The sequence below is a fragment of the Styela clava genome, chromosome 4 (assembly GCF_964204865.1).
Source record: "Styela clava chromosome 4, kaStyClav1.hap1.2, whole genome shotgun sequence".
NCBI classification, from domain to species: Eukaryota; Metazoa; Chordata; class Ascidiacea; order Stolidobranchia; family Styelidae; genus Styela; species Styela clava.
In genome coordinates, this window is record NC_135253.1 from 1156578 (window position 1) to 1180241 (window position 23664).

General features: G+C 34.9%; 1 protein-coding gene and 1 long non-coding RNA gene across 3 annotated transcripts in view; one reads left to right on the forward strand and one right to left on the reverse strand.

Annotated features, from left to right (window-relative positions):
• Positions 1–4024: 4024 nt before the first annotated feature.
• On the reverse strand, positions 4025–6116 carry LOC144422004 (uncharacterized). Its single transcript, XR_013475089.1, has 3 exons — positions 6016–6116; positions 5166–5227; positions 4025–4149 (listed from the first exon to the last, which is right to left on the reverse strand). It is a non-coding gene; the product is annotated as an uncharacterized LOC144422004 (long non-coding RNA).
• Positions 6117–18827: 12711 nt separating this feature from the next.
• LOC120325616 (vang-like protein 2) overlaps positions 18828–23664 on the forward strand; it is a 33472-nt gene continuing 28635 nt past the window's right edge. The window contains exons 1-3 of one of the 2 annotated variants that reach the window (XM_039391673.2): positions 18828–19152; positions 19641–19741; positions 21342–21433. In XM_039391673.2, the coding sequence (XP_039247607.1) occupies positions 19106–19152; positions 19641–19741; positions 21342–21433 (240 nt within the window). In that variant the 5' untranslated portion in view covers positions 18828–19105. The remainder of the gene's footprint in view (positions 19153–19640; positions 19742–21341; positions 21434–23664) is intronic. The other variant, XM_039391674.2, reaches the window with a different exon arrangement.

Here is a 23664-nt window from a genome sequence, read left to right on the forward strand (position 1 = left end):
GTAAAATCCGAAAAAAAAAATATTGTCACGACGGAGGTTTCGGCGGCCGACATCCCAATTGATGTCGTTCAAAATGACATTACTGATTATTCGGTGTCCGTTAAAAATATTCGATTAACTCGATTAAAAAATACGATTATGCCCGCCACGGATCACGGCGCAAGTAAATAATCATTGAATGGAAATAAAAGTTCAACTTCATAACAATAAATTTCAAGTAATAGTTCTAAATTTCATGCATTTGATCGGCGCTACACGCGAGCGTATTTTTGTACATATAAACCATTATGACACTACTGACATCTGCGAGTTTTAGTTCTCTCTGAAATTAATTTTCCCGAATTTTTGATGTTTTATTTCTAAATGCGGGTACCCGCTGACTACGAATTAATAGTAGACGTTTGAAATACGACTTGTAAAATATTCACCAACACCATCAGGCAAAGAGTGACGGGCTACAACGTAACTGTGGAATTTCGCTGTGAACGACCATACATTTTAGTTTATTAAACGCATTACGTCGTCGTGAATTGCACTTTTGGCGCACTCTTTTAATTTCGTCGTAACCCCCATTGAAAAATCCTGGATGCGGCAATATTTAAAATGCTGTATTTATTGGCTTAATTGTGTTCAATGAAACCTGCAGTTGCGACGACTTACGTCTTACGACAATATAAAATCATTACAACTCAAAAACTCGATCAGCGGACTTGAAATGAAGAACAGTGAAACCAAGTGTAACAACACTGAATCCGCCCCGCCGCAGGCCTGTCACTCTGATTCTTTTTAAGGTTTCACCGTTTGAAATATCCCAAGATTTAGACAAAATACGAACGATTGTAATTTAAATTATTGCAAAAAAAATCGATCTAGATATCTTGCATTAATTATTTTATATATCACATCACATCGTATGCGGCTTCATAGGTAGTTAGTTTCAAAATAGACAAAAGTACATCGCGTGCACAATTTACTGTGTTTAGATTTCAGTTACTATTATGGTATATATTTCAAAGAAATCCTAACATAACACCAAATTTTGTGATTTACAATGTCTAAAAAGCGTATTCAATCTGATGCGAGACTGCTAAAACAAAACTCATGATGATATCTTCCGTTTAATATTTTAATTTCAATATTTTATGATGCCGCAATCAAGAAATTGGGTTGCGGATTCACCTCTTCATCATTTATTTCTTCACCGATTTTTATAATATAGTATTCTAACTTGTTTGTGATGAATGTAAATTAGAAAGATTCAGAAGATTTTAATAACATACTTGCTCTTTAGACTCGATGAATCCACCTCTCTCAGTGATGCATAATCGGACAAATAACTCCGCATGTCTTTTGATGTATTATGATAAACTGTCTTTTCCGCTTTCAAGAAGAGTTTTAGAAAGCTGAACTTTATGCGAGATAATGAACTGTAAGTAAATTTTGTATAATATTGATTTGAATAAATATAGTTGTTCGAACTAAGTCATTAATAAGTTTTAGATTTATAAGTTACGGGAAATGTAATTTGACAGGAGCACTGCACTTATACTTTGGATACATAAAATAAAAATATTAATTTTCAGTTCATTGACAAATTATTCAGATTCCCCCCCTTATTACTAACAATACTTTGGATAGAATGGTGTATAATATTGCAACACATCATATAAATTTTATTTGTATTCATTGAATAGCACGTTGAAAATACGGCTATTAAGAAATGTAAATATCAAAAATAAGGCGGAAAATATAAAATTTAACAAATATTCCTGTTTCTAATTACCTTTACGCCCCTCAAAAAATTGTCCACGCTCTTGTGATAAGCTATGCTTGTTCTAAAGATACGAGGACAACAACTTGTACTGATATTCATTGACGTTCATTCTATATTATTTGCAGATTTTCAATATTATAAATATTACTTATTCGGAATGAACTGTCAGTGTGCTATGTTTCTCATTATCTAAATTTTAACTAGTGAATTATTTATTAGTGTGTTATATTTTACCTTCAAGTTCTCTATAGTCTTCTCTTCCCATCCCAGAGACCTGAAAATATACATTTATAAATAACTTCAGCCAAAGACATTTTAGACATTATATATATAAATATAAGAACATGACAGATCATAACTAGGGAATAAACGACAGAGAAATAAGGACTATATTCCCAGATTCAAACACTTATGAACATAAGGCTACTAGCAATAGGATATAGGCTGACTATAGTAGATTTACAATTGGTGGGATCTCATGTATATATATAGTAACCTTCGAAATTTTAGTTTGGGACACAAATCCCATTGTTAACCAATACTAAAGGATTCCCGGTTATATTGATGCATATTGATGCACTTGATTCTACTCACTCATATAATAATATACTCGTTATTGGAATCTTAATGCGATTTTAGTTCGAAACACATGTGAACACGAATATCATGGTTAACTGGTACCAAAGGGGGTACACGATTAATTAAGTCAGGTTTATTTTTTCCAACCAGCAAAAAGTATCACAACCATAAAATACGACACAAAGAAAATTTACACCGTTTTACTGGGGAAGGGACGTCGCGGGGAACCAAACTGGCTATCGAGCAGCGACACCCAAGTTCCTAATATCTAATTTAAAAAGTAAGAATTCTATAGTTTTGAAACCACTATATCTTATATTGAAGGTGAGTACCGTATATGAAAGAGACCATTTAGTAGAAATTATATAGAAGAGTTTACATTAATTAAGCTATTCTTAATGCACATGATTAGGCATAACATGACGTGACCCGCACTAACAACAGGGAAAATATGACACATATTTCTATGTCTCTATTTTTAAATAGTTATGAACATGGATGGAATGATAACTTAGGACTTTTAGCGAGGGGATAAGAATCAAGGAGTTTACACTTGGTTGAATATAATTCATACAGTATCGTTTTTGGAAATTTTAGTTGCTTTAAGGTGTAAGATTAACGGCGATTCCAGTTTGAAATAGTTGGGAACATCATTGGCATGAATATCAACTGTGAACTACCAGAGCGTACAGGTCACAATGAGCTACAGTTACATTTAAAAAATTAGCCTGATTACTTTATATAGTATGGTAGTTAGTGTCAACTACCATTTGTGGCAAAAACGCTCATCAGATTAATGAAAAAGGCCAGGACTACGTTTCCAGACATGTCAGACATATTAGTATATATAGGCACCCTATGATAAACAACAAGTTAAACAATAAGTTTTAATATTTGCATGGTTTTTGTTGGGGTTGTGTTTTGACCGAATTACACTTAACGAGGCATAGTTCAAATTCTTACAGTATCTCTGCAGATATACACGTGCTGAACTAAAAGTATCAATATGAAAAAATTTCACTGTTTGTCGTAATCACAACGTGACACCCTATTGCGGTAAAACGCCTCTTATTTATGCTGGCCTAATAACCTTTAAATAGACTGACATTACAAGATAGTAATTGGCCTTTCGGTTTGGACGATTAAACGAAACGACAGCAGATGGGACAACACAGCAGTTAGCCCCTACGCTGTACTGACTATGCCATTATTCACCGGATATTGCTACAGTTAATTCGTAGGACAGAATATTTAATTCCGCGATTCTACGAAATGAGCATGGTTTGGTTTAACAGATTTTGTCATAAACAATTATGAGCGCGCATTGGTGCCCAAACTGACAAAAATAAGATCAATTTAATGCTTTCTTGTACCTCGACTATTGGGCGGGAACGAAAAAAAGCTTAATTTTTATTTCTAAAACATGGCCCTAGCCTTATTCACTGGATCGACTCAGCAGCCAGAATAAAACGGTAGTTGTGCGAATCATGTTATGATGAAATTTTGAGATTGTAATTTTTAGAAAATTTCATTTGACACACAAACCAAAACTTATACTCAATATATTGAAAGTAATATTTGTATGTAGATTTTCCGAAAAAAATACAATATATCATTTATCTATACTATAGACATCTAAATTGAAAAGCTTTCAAATGATTTGGTTACATACTTGCTCTTCAGACTTGATAGGCCTCCATCTCACTCAGTGATGAAAAGCTGGCAAGACGAATTTCTTTTGCTACAATGATAAATTCTTCTGTCAACTTTCAAGCAGTGTTTTTGATTTTCAAAAGCTGAAAATCAATATATATGTCATGATTTTGTGCAAGCCAATTCTAAATTTGAGTTAAACTAAATTTCGTTGAGCCAACTATGTCATTAGGTAGTTAATTCAGACTAATGTTATTTGACAGAGACACTGCAAAGCAAAAAATAGACGTTAGTTTCAATAAAATACGTAACGGGTAAATTTCGACATTAGATTTCATAAAAGCCAAACTTTTCTCCGATTTTTTGTTAAATACACAAAACTAAGAAAATTTAGACGAATAAAATTTATTCAGCGATTGCCATTAAATTTCAAATATTATAGATTACCATAGAAATTGCTTTTCATCGACCTTACAGTTACAGGTATATGTAATCATTCAGTTTCATAAATACAGCTCCATATTTTATAACATACCAGGTGTAGTTTTCAAACTGCACGAGTTGCAAATATTACAATAAAAGTAAAACACCCAATGAACTTTTATAACTGTTTCATGGAGTATATGACTAATTACCTCTGATCAGTAACTTGTAAAATTATCACATTGTTCACGGTGGGGATCGCAAACTGGGGATCGCTATTCAGCAGAGAAGCGAGCAACGAATTTTTGGGGGCGCAAAGGGTACACCAGTTTGATACAAGGTACTATATTGATAGTACTATTTCGGACTTCTGCTTTAAAACACAATTATTAAAACATGGACGGAATCTAAATCTTAAATTTCGATAGAATGCACAGGATCAAATATACAGCGTAACAATGTTGGCTTGCATTGAACTATTTAGCCTTTTAAACGTGAACGTGGGTTGTACTTTTTTGGAATTTTGATTCGAAAGACAATTATTAAAACTTGTGAAAATATAAATCTTACAATTTCGAGGGAAAACACACGATCAAATAAGTGGCAATGCCGACTTTGATCGCAAGACCCGAGACGCGGTGCGCTTGCATCTAATTGTTTAGCATTCTAAACGAAAACAGTGGTGTACAGGAATAAAATAGGTCAAAGTCAAATAAAATGTTCAAAAGATATTTACTTGTAAAATTCCTCGTTCGTTGGTTTGTGTCTTTGAATCTATAACCTTTAATAGTTTTGCATCTGAAAAAAAGTTAAAATATTGATAAATAAATTGTCGCAGAACTGTAGCTAGCATATTCAATGAACAGCGGGACTGAATCTATCGGATCTTCTGCCAACGCTCCCGCCACGTTTTAAAATGACATATTATTAATTATCCATTTGGGGTTAGGAATGATTTAAAAATTGAATTCCCAGCGCAATCTGCATTGCTAACTTAAACTGGATAATTATTAATTCTCTTATTTTGAACGTTGATAGGGTCTTTGTACAAAGATCCAATCTATACAAGGCGATCCGGTAGTATTCGTACCAAGATGGTGCACAACCTGAACCCTAACTAGGTACACATACTGTGTTCAGGTTGTGCGCCATCTTGGTACAAATACTTTGGGAGCACCCTATACACAATAAAATATGAAAAGGAAAAGGCTACGGCGAATCTCTAATAAACCATTGATTTTGCGCTACATTTGCGAAAGTTTTGAAAGTTATGCATTACATTCATGAAAATCTTGTCCTGTTGAATGCAGCTTACGTAGTGACGTAGATCAGTATATTACGTTTAAATTTCTTAATATGATAAGTCTATGTATTGTCATATAGCTTTTAAGTTCAACCAGTTTTGAGGAAACGATGGAACCCGTTCGATACAAAAGAGAATCACCCACCAATCTAGACTTCTGTATTTAGTTAATAATTCCAATTCGTATAGGCCCGAAAACCTCTAATTTACCACTTATACAATAGAAAAATGAAAGCAATGGAATAGCAAAGAAAACAATACGTTTAAAGAACATTTAGCTCACCTGAATATTGTTTCAAACTCGCTGTCATAACCCAACAGTCAACTTGTCCATACATTCTACACAAAATCAAACCTTATCCTACGACGAACATTTGTGACTGCGATGTCGCTTGTGGCTTCCCGCGCACAAATTTTTGACGAAAAAAGCTAACTGATTGTTGTAATCAAATATTTTCAACTGATTACTTTAATTACTCCAGGTTGCCGTTACAATCCGATCACGCTTCTAACGCGTGATCTCAAAGTTGCAGAATGAAGATGACGGTTGGGATTTGCTTCATACATTTTCTAATCGCATAATACCTAGTTCATAGTATTTTCGGGGGTGTTTATCTCGGTGACCGTACATTTGAACCCACGTACATTTGAACCATGTACAAATATCCGTAAAGCAAATAAATTTCCATAAGTGCAATAGTACGCAGGTGCAATTGTCGTGGGTTCAGACGTACGTGGTTCAAATGTACGTGGGTTCAAATGTACACGGGTTTGAATGTAATGGAACCGTTTATATCAGATCTCACATTTTTACATCAGTGACGGGAGCTTAGTACAAAGAATCCAGCATTTCCATTATATATATTTGTCTGTTTTGTTTTTCGAGTAAACGCGCACGTGGATGTCATCAAAAATGTAACCTTCCCTCCACTCCATGAAAGAATAACGGCGTGTTTAGCGTTATATCAATGCATTCTCTAAATTGACGTACAAATCTTAGCTCATTGACTTTCGCAGTCAAGAATGTTTTCATACAATAACGTGACGGCGATGTCCTTAAAAATGGAGTCACAATGGGTCGTTGTTTCGATGCCTACTGCAGGGCTACTCAACTATTTTTATCGAAGGTCCGCAAACAAAACTTCAAAATTATTTGGGTCCGGTCTTTCCAGAAATGATATTTTGGCCTCCGTAAACGGGCAATTCCTCGACCGACTAATGGTTAGTAGCAAATTGAAATTGTTTATTATGGTGTTATAGTTCTTTTCGTATATATTCAAAACTATGAAAGTCATTGTATAATAGGAATTCAAAAACTGGGGCTAATGATCCAAAATAAATAATTAGGTGCGGTCCTAGCCTACAGTAAAGGTAATTTCTCCGCCCAAACCAAACGGCAGAGACATAACATCAGCAACAGCATTAATCACGGTTCTATGTAAAGTAAATACGATAATTGACTGCTCAAGACAAGTGCATACCGACGACAACGACTGATTCACATATTTGGTGTTATGAAGCTCGTGAAGAGGTAGACTGCTATTTACGGAGCCCCACAATAAGAACGTAACAAAAACAAATTGTTACTTGCAGATTAATATTAATGAGTGATTTGAAAATACGCTATTCAATAACTCGGATGTATTTGCTTCTTCTTAAATTTTATTAATGTCATTTTGAGTAAACGAATAGTTCGCGGAGACTCTATAGTTCTGTATGAAGCAATTTGAGTCTGTCTCTACAGTAGACCTCTTGGTAAAAAGCGATCATGATACAGGTATGTACGCCATAAAGAACAATCCTGAGATTTCGTCATCCAGCGTAAGGGTATAGACGTATTTAATGTGTTTAGTATCTATGTCAGCCAGTGCACTGCAGTTGACTACGTTCGCGTTGAGTGGCGCATCGTGCTAAGCCTTAGGACTACGCTTGATTTCTAACCTAAGATTACCCCGCTTAGATTTGCAGGTTCAAATCCAGTAGGACATAGGTTCTCAAAGTGCTCCGTACGGAGCCCCAGGGCTCCGCGAGAGGAACCCAAGGGCTCCGCCGGCTATTCGATTACTTTTCAAAATACTGGCTAATTTTGTAACTGTTCAAAGAAGCAAGAACAGCTTTTATAAAATTTGACAATAATCTAGCCTTGAAATATGGTAAAGATGCGGAATTAAAAATGACGTTATTTATGAGCTGGAGCGCAGTCAGGTTTCTTGAAAGGGTTCAAAATTGAAATCCGAAATTTCCGCGCAACATCATTTAGCAATTGAAAAAAAACGGATAACGAGATTTCTGTTGCGTAAAATATTCATTGCATGACCGATGCGAGTATTTAAAGTGTCTTGTCGTAATAATTTAATTCTGCTTCTTTACTCACGTTTCATTCGAAATTACTATTAGGATTCCTAAAAGGAAAGAATACTATTCTAAAATAACATAAAATACGTGATAAACTGCCAACTATGAATAAATTGGAGTCGTATTTTTGCGATTTGTCAAACTTGATGTGTTCTTTCGCACTCGAGATTATTTTTAGGCAAGATAAGATCGCCGTTTGAAAAATCACAAGATCTGGGCAAAATACGAATGATTGAAATTTATTTTATTGCATGCGGCTCCGTTGGTAGTTTCAGAATGAAAAAAGGTACACCATGCGTACAATTGACTGTGTTTCAATTTCGCAGTTACTACGATAAATAACCAAAAAAAACTAACAAAACATCAAATTTTGTGATTTACAATGCCTATGAAAGCGTTTTTAATCTGACGTGAGTCTGCTGAAACCAAACTTATAGTGTGATTTTCCATTTCAAGTTTTAATATTTTAGAATGCCGTTTTTCAATCAAGAAATCTGAGCTGCGGATTTACTTCTTTAATAATTATTATTTTTAGCATTTCGTCGCAGATGACTATAATACGGTAACATGTTTTTCACATTGAACTCATAATTCCCCACGAGAACAAATAAGCAATTATCGTCGTCATTGTAGAACAATACATGTATATATATGCCGAAGGAAATTTTTGATTTAGGGAGAATAAACACCGACGTAAAGATGTTTAAAAACACGCCATGCTGACGAAAACAATCGGCGATTGTGACAAAATGCAATCGCGCACATTATTAGTGGCCTTTCAAGTCTTCCGAAAATGTCAAAAAGGAAAAGATTCGACCCCCCAATTTATTAATATGTTTGTCAAGTGTCAAATTTACAGCTTTAGTATATTTAATTTATTTTTGAAATTGACATTTATATATGACTTGTATTAACCCTATTAAAAAGTTTTAGCATTTAAGTTAGGTAAAGTACTTTTAACTTACTCAGGAATATTAATCGGAAAGTAACAATTTTAACATTTATTTTGGAGCTCCGTGAATGATAGTCAACTTTTCAAGGGCTCCGCAACACCAAAAGTTTGAGAACCCCTGCAGTAGGGGATAATTTAGTACCAGAGGATTGCTGGCGGCTTACTCCCACCATCCCTACCCTAAGCTAGCGCTTCCCAAACTTTTTTCGCCCCGGAATATTAATAGTTTTTATGATGTAATTTCAGTTTTTGCTCTACTTTCGCTTGAGGCACATAATATGCAGCACCTACGCCAAATGGATTTTTCGAACCGTCAGTAAATACTTGTACATAGTCTCGATAGTTTTTCGTGTATATGGTCAAGAAATGACGTTTGAAGTATTGTTGGTGAACATGTTGTACCATAAATCGTTAACGTTGTATCAATTTGCGGTGGCTTTATTACCCAGGGAGGAATCTTGAAATTGACATCTTTTGCAACGAGGAAGTTGGTAAAAAAGCTGGTGGTTGTTTTCATAATAAACGTTGCAAATGACGGTTTGTAAGGAAAATATTCTTCCCACGACTGTTTGAATAATTGTGCTGTAATTTCGCTGTCACGAGGAATCATTCTGCATTTGTAATGTAGACATTTTCTATAATGTATAATATGTAAAGGCATTTCGTTACACTGGGATTGTAACGCTATAATAGGAGTAATTTTTAATGCAACCAAACATTGTGATTGGATTACAGCCAGTTTCCGCAATATAGTCGTTGTTCTTATTGTTCCTGTTCTTGTTCTTTGACACGTTTTTAAAAAGTTGCGTTTCTCTTTGATTACTGGACCAAATGCTTTGAAATTTTCAGTAGTTAAAGATGGAATTTTTTTCTAGAAGGCTATTACTTTTATTAGTTTCAAATATTTCTGTTAGCTTTATGAGATTCGTTTTTATTTTGAGCTATGACGTCATCAGAATTTCCCACCATGTGGCGATTCCGCAAACATTTCAACGATATATTGGTCAACAAAGTCGGGAGTTTTTTGATAAGGTAGACCAGGGTGGTCCAAACTCTGTCATGCTGATACATTCCGTGCGGCTCACAAAACAATTTTAGCGTATATTTGTATGTAATGAAGTAACGTTTTTTTTTAGATATTCCAACTGGGGTTGGGATCCCGAAATTCAAACCCTTTTTCTAACCCTTTGTGCCAAAACACTCCTCTGTTTACAAGCATCGGCCATGTGACAGTAGTGACGAAACGCAGAGCCGACTTAACACCGCGTAATCCAGTTTTTTTAGCTAGGTCCAGAAAACAAACTTAGACTGACTTGGTTGGTATTTGACGATGTCACTGAGCTTGCTCACGCTGCAAGTTTCTTAATTACTCAATATAACAATTCGTAATAAAATGAGTGTCGCAAGAAAGGTGACATGAGAGAACACGGCGGAAATGTACTTCCTTGCCCATCACGCAGTGTCTGGTTTGATTTCAAGTAATATCTGTCACGAAAGAATATAATTTGAAGCGACATTAAACGCGAGATGCGCAAAATACAACGGTAATTCTCGGAAATTAACTTTAAAATATCTGAAGGCTTTATATATCTTCTTTAAACGAACGCCAACCATGCAACCTAATAATAGTCTGATTAGAAGATCTCGTTGTTTAATAAATTTAAAGTAAGTAAACTCGCGATATTTTGATCACTTTTGGGTTTTCTCCGACTTGCGGCCCGCGAGACCTCGTCAAAAGTTTTTGCGGTCCTTCAACCTAGCAACCTTGAACCACTCTGAGGTAGACTACTAGGTACCGGTAAAATTTCAAACTACAGTTGTGACTTGTATCCTTTGGCATTCCGATTCACGTTGAGACTGGAAGCACGAATCTTTATTGTCACACTCCCTCAGGATTAGAGCTCAACCGATATTGCGTGTTTGCATATATATAATATCGGCAGTAAACGGCCAATATATATATCGGCTATATATAACAGTTAAAAAACCTGAAAAGGTTCGTAAAGGTTGTTTTATTTACTGTTGGTTTTGTTTATTTTTAATGGATAATACACTTATGTGGTTTATTGTTTTTATAATTAAATTACACATGAGGGGGCGCCAAAGTCTTCAGTGCTTAGGGCACCAAAGAGGCTTAATCCGCCCCTGACTTGAATGCGTTATTTGGAATACAATGTAACGAATTGGAGCCACGTTTTGAACTAAACCAATTTATGGCATTTTGTTTTATATATATATATATACATATAAAATAGTTGTTGATTTAAAGTAAAGCTGGTTTTAATATCAATTGTTATTAGTGAAATGCTAGTATGTTTCTTGCATTAATTCGTGACTTGCTGAATCACCGGAATGCGTTTTGGTCAACTTTGTAATACGCGGGTGAGTGGTTCGCCAACACACCTCTGCGACAATACAAGATGTGATCTAAGGACTCACGGTCCGCTTCACATAAATACTATACATATTACTGCCGTACGACAACTGGTCACCAAAGCCCATATATATATATATATATATATATATATATATATATATATATATATATATATATATATATATATATATATATGGTAGCAATGCTGCTTCAAGTCAATACAATTGAGCTGTTCCCCGAACTTGTTTTCACGCATTATTTTTGGACACGTAGTGGACATAGCGATCGTTTCAATATTATGTTGTTGTTGTTCTTAGTGTCCTTGTTCTTTGACACGTTTTGAAGAAATCGCTTTTCTTTTCGAATACTGGACCAATTGCTTTGAAATTTTCAGTGGTTGAAGATGAAATTTTTCTCCAGAAGGCTATTACTTTTTTTTCTCGCTATGACATCATCAAAATTATTCCCACTGGGTGGCGTTACGTGTCCGTATATTTGAGCATAGCTCTCTTGTCCAAAATACAGTACCATGGTCATAGCTTTAATTAATGTTTATAGTCATGAAAAATAGCTTTAATTAATGTTTATAGTCATGAAAAACTGGCTCGTGCACTATTTTTACAAGTCTATATTTTATAGATTGTTATTGAAACTTTTTCAACTTCAAACATCAGGCACTTGTTCCAGGACTGCGATTGGTCTGTCCATGTTTGAAGTTGAAAAATACTCAATAACAACCTATAGAAAATAAGACTTGTAAAAATAACGCACGAGCCAGTTTTTCATGACTATAAACATTAATTAAAGCTATGAGCCGCATCACATTCTTTATTTATCATAAAAAAAATATTATTTTTCCCCCATTTAGTAAAAAAATGTTTGCCATCCTTACTGTATAGCATATTTTTGTGTTCTTATTCTTTTTCGAGTTTTTCTCCCCTAAAGATAGACTTGCTATGCTGTGACCCTGGAGAAATCCTGCTAATTAAAAAATCTTAACGGAATTAGGTCCGAAATATTCTCTTTAAAATTTTATGGTAGTAGAATTAATACGAAAAAAGGGAATCCGGAAGTGGCAACATTATACGTGACGAATTAAATAATTGTGCGGTCTCTCAAAAACTTTGGCAACCATTGGTTCGTTTTCGTGGATTTGCGTACTACTTGCCAATTTTCAATTGTTTCCAAAGTTTCGGTAGGTATATATATGAATCAAATAACTCAAATTTGTCTTCTGCACAGTTTTAGTTTAGTTGCATTATTAAATAATTTTACCCTAGAAATCTGCGATGGACTTGACTAAAATCAGGTAGACCTATACGGTATTGTTACTTTGAATGGCATGGGGTTGAATATCATGTTTTTTGAAGCATGATCCCTGTCAATGACAGTCTATCTACGGAGAAGGTCATTAAATAACGGTTTGGCGCATATTTTCATGTGTTGTGATACAAGTATTCAACTATAACAGACAATACTCATATTATATCTAAAAAGAAAATTGCCGGGATCTCATCAATTTGTACTGCGTTATTGCCGCGGTATTCTTTAGGCGGAAAAATATACATACGGAGCACAACATTATTAAAATAACAAAATAAATCGCAAGAGTTAAATTTCAATTGAAGCTTTTTGATGCAATAGCAAAATAAAGCGAAAGTGACCTTGTTATCTTGCTAATTTTTATTTCGTTCAACAATGGTATATCTGATGGAACCCGCAACATCATAACAGTATAGTTTGAATATATATAGATAGATCATAGATTTATGTCATGTTAATGTGGTTCAGCGGAACTCACGAAAAGGGCTCACATAGCTTTTGGAGTTTCTATTTGTACAAAATCAAGCAGCTGCTACCCAAATTCAGTCTTCTACTTCTGATATCGTTTCGCCCAGTTGATCTGAATCCAATGAATTTCATTGACACAATGCCCATTAATCGGCACAATATTGTAGTAGAGGGCCACCTTATATAAATGAGTTGTTGGCAAATTGAGGGCATTCAATGCCAATTTCATTGAAGGAAATCGCAAGGTTATTCTATAACATGCTGAAATAGTAGGCTATACAGCGGGGTCGGCAACCTTTCGAACGCAGCGTGCCAGTTTACGAATATTAAGCAACTTCACGCGCCAAACATTTTTATGTATCTCTATCTGGTTTGTATAGTCAGCTTGTAGCAAATGTGAATTGTAACTATAGACTATAATGTTATTTAACCCCTTTATATTATTTAATAGTATGCTGAATTCTACGAAATAGGTCACTTCATTATCGCGCCAGCGGTATAGCCTTCTTTTGTAGCGACTAATTTGGATGACGTGTGTTTCCGGTTTTGCCGAGTGTTGGAATACCGTGTTTTTTATGTTCTTATGATTTTGCCTTGGATTCCACGTATAACTGCATTAACGGGTTAGGTGTATTCCAATTAAAGCTAAGATCTGAAGCCCGACCCGACCAGAAATTCGGGCCTGAAATGTCAATCATTACGTTCGGGTCTGGTCGGCACGACACATACTATACTAAACTCTTGTAATGACAATTCAAAGAACTCGTGAATAAAATATGAAATATCGGGCTCGGGCCTGCAAATCCAGTTAATTGGCCGGGGTCGGGTCTGGTTTAGTACTCACGGGCCTGGGTCGGGCTGGAATTTTTGGGCCCGTTCTTACCTCTAATTCCAATATATATCTGTATTTGGATTTTTTTGTGAATCTTTGCAATATACGAACATTTGGCATTCCATACATTGTGTGCTTTTTGACTCCTGAAGGAGTCCAGATCGGGGTTACGCTTCATAACGTGTGTCAATCCAATAATACGGGAGTCGAACCTGCAGATATGGCTACTCTTTCCCTATAAGCTACATGGTTTGAATAGTAAGTGGATGAAAGACAACTTTATTTTATTAATTTTATTGGACAACGTCTATTACAGTCAAAAAAGACTCGCTTTTAATGAGATCCTTGTTTCTGCTTTTTCTTGCTCAACTATGTAATATCGGGACTATATTTGAACACTTTCAGACGAGCACAAGTTTCCGAATGATCTTCCGTATGTCGGCTGCGATGGGGATAGAGAATGAACTTCATGTGCAAAAATATTTGTTCATACAAATAAGTGAACAGGCAAACTATTTATTAAAAAGTACAATGACATGTTATTCCATTTTTCATTATGTAATGCTAATTTGCCCCGGTTAAGTGCAGACATTTTTTCGCTTTCTCTTACACTTTGGATGAGTTAACAAAAATTGGATAAATACGTGTGCGTGCGCTCCAAATCACTTGGCGTGCCAAGGAAAACCCTCTCGCGTGCCATTTTGGCACGCGTTCCAGGAGTTGCCGACCCCTGGTATACAGCTATCATAGAAATAGTATACAGACGGGGTTGTTGACTGATATAGGATTGAATATTTTACATAATATTGTATTTATTATATATAAATGTGTTATTGTTTATTATTTTAAATGCTGTATGTATGAATCAATAAATTTATCTTACCTTTCTATGTCGTTTACTATCTGCTACGTAGTGTCTGCCTCCGTTGTTACGTGACAATAGAGGTAGACACTACTTGTTGCAATTTTGCAAGCTGCAGTTAAATTATCTGCCAAACCGAGTTTAGCGAACATGAGTGATTTTTTTTTTGGTATTTCAAGGGAAAATCAGGCAGAGTTGACGTTGCCTTTGTTTTTCAGACCTACATGTTTTCAAACTTTAAAAGGCAAAAAGTACGCGTTAACGATCACAAAATTCAGTTTTACTGTTATTTTTTGCGTCGTAACTTTTTTCCCTGATATTTTGGCGCGCACGAACGACCAAAAGTTTGAAGACGTAGCTAGAAGTAAAGTGTTGTTCATAAACTTTGTCCTAAGAATTATTGGAGTAGCCTAGACCTTTTTCATCGCTAATGAAAAAAAATTTAAAAAGTCATATTGACGAAAATATATTAATTTTATAGTGAAATCGGATCTGGACTAGATGATCTGCCGGCCGCTTTGAGGTTTATATATATATACAAAGATTAATGGCACAATGAATTCGATTTGTATCTGGGCATTTTAGGATATTTTGACTCGCTTGGTGTTTTATGATATTATTGCTTACGCTACTTTATTGTCAGGCTGGGGTGGGGGTGTTTACAAATTTAGAACATGATGTGAAATCTTGCAACTTTGAGAGCTTTGGATTTGCCCAGTCGCAGAAACCTATTGGTCTTGAAATTGAATAACGCTGGGCTTCAAATTCAAATTGGTATTCACATGTGGTATTTGTTCCCACCGGAAAGTTGAATAAACAGTATTAAGTCAGTTTTTAAACGGACGACAAAAGTATTTGAACAACAATACATTTCAATATTTTTTATGGTTATGAGCTGAAGACGGAGATAAATTGGAATTTCGCCAAACTTTGAGGGCGATAGTTGAATTATTGTTAAAATCATGTATGACCCAAAGTTTAGTGAAACGAATTGAGCTCAACCTATCCAAAATTAAGAAAGCGAGAACCTAAGAACGCTTTGTATGGGACCATAAACAGACGGCGTTCTGTGATATAGTAGTTGTATTTTTGACCTAGATGTGGAAATACCACTTGGACAAATCACAATTTTTACGCACATATAATCGTACACTGGCGTGTGAGCCAGTCTCTGGAAATGCCAATGCTATCACTTTTATTTGAGGGCTCAGTGAAGGAATGAATAATGAGAAGATGGAAGAATGTGTAGAGAAATCCCTGGTACACACGTATATATATATATATATATGAAATCAACAAGAAAAAAAACATTTCATTACATAATTTTTCACTAGGAACTGCTCTTTGCGACGCAATTTTCTTTTTCTGTGAGACACTGCATTCTTCGATATATGTAAAAATGTGTAAAATTTTGATAGCTGGATGGGGCAACAGGTCCGGCTATTTTTCACTTTACATCACTGTATATATTTCATGGTTATAGTTCCGTTTGTTTATACTCACCAGGTGCGCTAACGAACAGTGCCGGACAAAGATCATTTTTTCGAGTGCCGCAGCAGATGGTAATCGCTTTCATGCTGGGAAAGTCGTCGAAAGCGTCTGCGCGCGGTTATCGGATGTAAGTCTCGAGTAAATTGGTTATTTGATAAAAGCCAACACCCAGTTTAAAAAGTACGCGTTCGTCGCCTTGCATGTTAAAAGGATTCACCGATAAGAGGCTACATATAAAATTTACTAAATTAAATGTAGCTTAATCGAAATTATTTAATTTAGCGATAATAAGGTTTGAAGAAAGGTGTTAATTAGTCTGTTTGGGAAATCACTTCTCGCAGGAAAGATTGTGACTATAATTGGTTAACGTCGGCCAACTTTTCTTTTCGTGAAGCAATTTTACAAGTTTAGAACGTATAGTTAGTTTATGATTAGTTAAGCACGGTTGGATTATAGTAAGCGACATTCAGTTAACGGCGTAACCACGAAAGGTTACTTCCGTTGGTATTTCTTAAAGCTGTTAACTATATCGTCATTGAATCGGAATGCGAATTTGGCGTTGTGCAGCAATTAGTGATTGAGGTCGTTCGTTCTATATACTGACAGCCTATGGACCTCACTTTCGTAACAGCATGCGTTTTTGAAACGTGTTTTTATTTTTAGTCACATCTCGTAAAATTGTCGTTGAGCGGATATTATTACTGTATTACAGCATCAGTTTATTTTGAGCCGATATGGGAAAATTGGTTTTGAAGTGGTCAAGGCCTCTGGTATGCAAAGTTGCTTGCGAAGTTAAATTTGCCCATCCTTATATAAAACAATTATTAAATGACATTTTGCGGAAATTTTACAAAATACTTCATTTTTATATTCTTGATCGTATGATTTTTGACGGACGCCACTTCGGATAACATCAGAATATATGCTTCATAATCTTTATTCAGTCCAAGCGAGCCGGATTTGAAATTTGTTTTTCCAGTTGCCTATGTCTTTATCAGTTATTGGAAATTATAACGCCGACTCCTAAATATTTGATAGATTTGATTCTGGCGCCGGTATTTCTTATGTTAAAGCACAATGATTGGGTTTTATACTCTAATTTAGATGCACAATTGATGCTTCTTTGCCTTCGAAGTTATGGATCATTTAGTTAAAGTTACCGCTGAATTATCAGCCGAGATTTCGGAATATCATATATAGATGACCAAGCGAATGCGTGATTGATTGTTAGAATGATTTGTTAGAAAGAGGCATTGTCGCATCACATTTTAGTTAGTATTAAAATTACCGTATATTGATTTCACGCAGATTTAGCGAATGCCCATGGGATTATTTGAATCGTATTTTGTAACGCGAGTCTATTGTCTGTGTCATCGGGGAATGGCATCATAAAAATAATAAGGTAGTTATATTCTATTGTTCAGTGTTCGCACTCCCCAGCGGCTTTTGTTTGTGTTTTGTTAGTCGGCGATAGATGGCCTAATTTCGTATAAGAAGGAAACGAGCGGATTAATTCGAAGATGATCAAGCGCATCGTTTTAGAAGATTACTTTATTTGCCGAACCATTGCATTGTTTTTGAAAAGCGATCAAAACTTTTAATGATTTTCAGACGATGCCGCCAATGGATGCTCATTTTAGCTCGTTATTTCAATCCCGTAAGCACCCTACCAATATGAGAAGCTTCTCCTGCTCAATTTGCCACTTTGCGATAAGAATAGAAAAGAATATAAAACACTAACAACGCAACGTGATAAATTCATTCCTCTACCTTGTAAATTTCCAACATTTTTTCGGGGATGGGGTTAATTAGCCTGTTTATATGTGAAAATCTTGGCATTTAACGAGCTTTATTTAAAACCGCATGGCCCGGGATTTTCAAATCTTCTGATGGTATTGTTCGTTTTTGGTCGCAAATTTGAACAGGTTTACTAGCGTATTTATCAATGCTCGATTTATAATTCATTGTAAACGTTAGGGTACTTATTTCTTATCCCTTCTCGAGAGTGCCATTCATACGTTGTTAATATTTAACCATCCAAGAAAAAGTCGCACGCTTGTGTTATTTTGCGTCAGGCGTTATCTATCAGTTTGGACATCGTTTTTAATGTGGCGTGTTTACGCATGGTCGTTTATTGATAAAAGATGAGTCACAGTAGCCAGCCATATCAAGTCTTTTGTCGGCGGAGTTCCCACCTGGATGGGTCATTTATAATCAGTGTGATTTTGTAATCAGTTGTTTACAATGGATGTGTGTTACTGTTGGACCTGCAAGGTTTCTGATACTTTTTAAGCATTGTCTTTGGCCGTGTCAAAAAAGTGTAAATGTAATAATATGAATCATCAGGTTAATATAGTATTATATTATATATCCACTTTTAACTGGAGGTTGTAGTAGATACTCACATCATAAATGAAATTTCATCCCGTTTTTACATTTCTACCCAAAAGCATAGTTTTTCAGTTTAGTACATAGTTTCCCAATATTACAATTATTCCAGGTGAGGTGCCTGTTGAAAACTCGAAAATCCATATCTTCTGGGCAAAATATTGCAGTGGTGTCACAACAGGTCTACTGTAAGTTTCACATGTGGATCTGGTAGATATCACTACGACTTGCTGCCGATGTGTCTGATATTTTTATTCTGAGATTTATTGTGGATTATATATTCAAGCAGCTGTGTATTTGAAGGATTTATCCAAACATAAGAAAAATGGATCCTACTGATAATGAATCAAATTACTCAGAGCTGACAAACAGGTAATAGTTTATTGTAATTTGTAACTGTCGGAATTATCTTGATATTTAAACAAATTCAGTATTTTTTTATGTACTATAGCGAAAGTCATATGCATAGGCATAAGTGTGTTTTGTGGAGAATTTAAAATAAAAATGTGATTTGGGGATTTAGTCCACATATTATTGTAATGAATAAGGTACTCCCGTAGTATGTGTACCAGGTTAGGGTTAGGCCATAATTTCATTCTGATTTTCCCTATTTTAGTTATATTACGAGTTCGTGGACTATCTGTATTAGCCAAGTGAATATCCCCCTGCCCATAGGTTTCAGTCCCTTTATACAATTCAATGTAAAATAGGTGAACAAAATTAGTTATCTCCATATTGGTACACACACTTCTGGAGCGCCATAAAAAATCCTTGTCAAGGTTTCTAAGGTTAATTTGTGGCCTAGTTTGTGGGGCTCAATTTGTAGCAGACATTTATAGTTTTATACATCTAAATTTTAGATCTGAAAGATCAAAACATCGAAGACATCGTTCTCCTCATGATCGTTCTAACAAAAGACACAGGAGTCGAGGTAGCAACCACGAGCTTGATGACAGTGGAGGTTTGTGTGATGACACAGGTGGCAACTGACATGGCAAATAACATGCGAGCATGATGTCGTTTTGTTATTTTAATTTGAATAATTTCCCAATATCAATAAAAATATTTAATAACCTGAATAATTCTGCACGTCAATGCTTCTCATGGTAATACAGTCAATTTTGTTTTTGTTGACTATAATCCATAAAAATGAGGTTCTCATTTAAGATCTTTTCAACTAGAAACTATCTATTAATAGTTAGTTATCTGAATTGTTCACTTCAGTTACACCATTCAGTGACATACCCAAGAGCCAAAGTTTAGTTTTTCCATGCTTGGAACTCATATATACAGTAGTTAAATTGGATGGTTGCATAGTTTTCACAAGACACACACCTTTTGCATAGATGATTGACTAGTAGAATTTTTGAGCAAAATAAATAGTATAAATTCTAGGAAACTTGCATGTACCTATATTATTATAAAATAATATAATAAAGCTTTATTAACCCATGTTATGTCTTGACTTGAGAAAAGTAATACTGACATATAATTTTGAAAGAATGCTAGAGTTAAGAATAAAACTGATATTTTATTTTCCGAAATTACTTTATAGTGATTTACTGTTAGATGTCGAGTGACTTTTAAGCTGTCTGTTTATCCAATGCAACTTAAAATTAGGTTATTGCACAAATATAACATCATATTTTCAATAACTCAATCGTAATTCTTATAATATTTTGCACAAACTTGAATAATCAGACTCACAAAATATTGTATCACTCAAATATTACCTCAACGCGTTACAATAGTGGCATGTATGTCAATTTCCATTCAAAATGGAATAAGTTTCAAAAGCTTTGAATGTCTCATAAGTTGAAACCCATCAATATGCATTATTTGATTGTTTGTCAGGAATTTGACAATGGCATGTCATTGATTCGTAAATTCACGATTTAAATTTTTTTTCAAATCTCAAATAAAATATGCTTTGGGTGAAAAATATATGAACTATTTTCCCACTATATTATGAAGCTTATTGAATTGTATTATGATATTGAGGTATCAAATACAAAGAACCCATTGTCAGTTTGCATTTGTGCCACACACCAATCTCACAATGTCATGGTTTGTTTATTTGATTTGATTTTTTACAATGTGCACATGTTTTCCAATTTTATTTAGTCATAATTAAGGTAAAATCTTCCACTGCATTATGCATACAGAATTTATTGAACATTGCATGTTATTATATAAATTCACTTTCATTTGATCTCATGCTATGTATTATGATCAATTGGTGATCTTTATCAAGAAATCTTGAATCTCAACCTGTATAATTGGACAATTTGGACCTTTTAATATGTTTCATTATAATATGAGGTATGTAATGAATAACATAAACTAAAAATCTTATTTTTGTTATGCTTGGTTGTGCCAATCTGAATATTACTGTTTTAGTCATCAAAATCTCGATACAACAAAGTTATATTATAGAAAACTATCACTAATGGAATTTGCTCTTGGCTGTTTTCTAATGCTATTAAGAGCCACAAATCGGTTTAATTATGGTGCGGCTTAAGGAAATTGGCACTTAATTTACAACAATTTTACTCAAACAGGAGAAAAGATAGTCACAATTCGAACACCACCGCTAGACACTAGTCGCAATGAAAACAACAGATCAGAAGATGTTCATGTTGACATGCCTCAGGTATAGTATATTTTAATCTGAAGACGCATGTTTATTAATTATCACTCAAACAACATGAATGAATGGATAACATAGATTCTCCAACTGATGTCGGAAGGCTTTTTATTAGATATGATACAAACTTAGACCCTAAATTTGTGTTTGTTTCCATTCAACTAGAAATACCCCAATCAAATATACAAGTGAGTCTTACTTGTAATTATGAAATATGGGATGAAAACAAGTTTGCTACACTTCACCTTTGTATAGTCACCAATTATTATTATCTTTAATTCTGATTGCTGCAAAATTCAATACTGGCATAAGACATCTACCTAGTTGTTTTCTGTGGTTTGGACAGATTAGTATAAAATTTTCTGCAGTGTTTATTGCGGATGGGGTTTTGAATGTTTTCAGTAGGGTTAAATTTTGGTATTTGGATATGAAACAAAGTCTGGGAAAATTCATGTCTAGCATATGAACCGTTCTTTTCCCAATAGTTATTGATACATCTGAAGTGGGTGTTGGACAATGTTTTCATAGAGTATAGATTGCTAACAAAGACAGGATTAGAGCAACATATAATGTAAACTTTCTTTCTGTTTCTTTGTCACCAACAATATTTCTCGTCCCCTGAGGTGAGGATATTTATTTTTCCCTTGGTGGATTATCTATTGTTCGAATCCGTTGTAATATTTCAGTTTGTACAGTGGATCGTATCCTTCCTTTTTCCGTTTAACCATATAGGTAAATGTCATCTACAAGTGATTCTACAGTTTTTCAATTCTCGCAATGTAATCATTTCTAATTACCCCCATAATGTGCACTGTGCGCTTTAGAAGTTGGGACCTGAAGTAAAAACCCTAGCTGTATCCTGTGATGCTGAAGAAAAGTTAGCACGCTAAATATGTTACATTCCTTCGATCGTAAACTATTTTGTCATTGGAGCGTCGGCTGCGATGCGTAAACTCCTGTTTGTGGTTGTAAATATAAAGTTAAACTTTTGGGTTTCACCACCCGGTTTTGAGTGGAGAAGTATCAACTTTCAAGAAAAGCGTTAAAGGAATATTTATTAGTTGGTTAAAGACAAATCAACTATCTGACGATAAAGTTGCACAAAACATGCGATTTTGCGATTTTATAACGAAGCCCGGTTTAACTAAGAATTTTGTTAAATAAACACAAGCTTGTCAGAACCCGATAACTCCCATCACTGTGTTGACGTTATACACGGCACAGGTAAACGAAACGTCCTGGAACTTGTCAGATGATACTTAACAAGAATGTGTTTATACAAAATGTTAGTCATACAACTCAGCGACATAAAACATGTGTTAAACCTGGTTTTCGCGTGTAAGAAGCGGTATTAATTACCATCGCAACTTAGTATAGCAATTGATACAAGAAATTCGGGGTATTATCTATTATGTACCCAAGCTAGCATAGTCTTGGTCACCCCTACATATATGATTTTTTCTAAGTTTTTCCGCGGTGTTCTGTTTGAAGATCAAACCAATAATAGAAAGGTAAATTTGGTTAACGCAAAAGATTGACCCGATTTTATTGCCGCATCGATAACCTTGCGATGTGCAAACTCAGTCACAGATTTTATCAGTGACTATATTTTATTATCTTGCCTTTACAAAAGAGAGACGCCTACTTCTTAGTAACTCTAAAATCTAAATCACCACAATTAAAAATGCGATTTTCTAATTCCAGTCCATAACAATTTAAAAGTGTCTCGTTCACAACAAAACTGTATAAACATAAATTTAGAAGTGGTTCTCATAATGGAACCTTTAGAATATTTTGATCATTGTAAAGAGTGATTGATTACTATAACTGTGCGTTTCAAAACTATCTAACGACAAAAAGGATTTCCACTCAAGCTTGCCTGGTACGCTGGGAATGTTTCCAAATTCCAATCCATTCATCATTCAAATATTAAACCCATTTCTTAATAATGAGCATCTCAAGCGATGCTGCTTTTCCATACTAATTATTCTCGCAGATAATATATTTTACCACAAACCAGTTATTAAATTATACAAGCATAATATTTGATTTTTAAGTCTTTTTTTTACATAGCAGCCGTTCACACGTCCTACGTGGAGGCGTCTTTGTTCGGCGCTCCATTCGATAGCTAGGGATTACCAATTTTATGGTCGTAGGACAATAATGAATTGAATTTAACCTCGACTGCCAGGTGCGCAGATCGCACTGTGTCTTCCGTGTCTCTGATTGGAATTCTA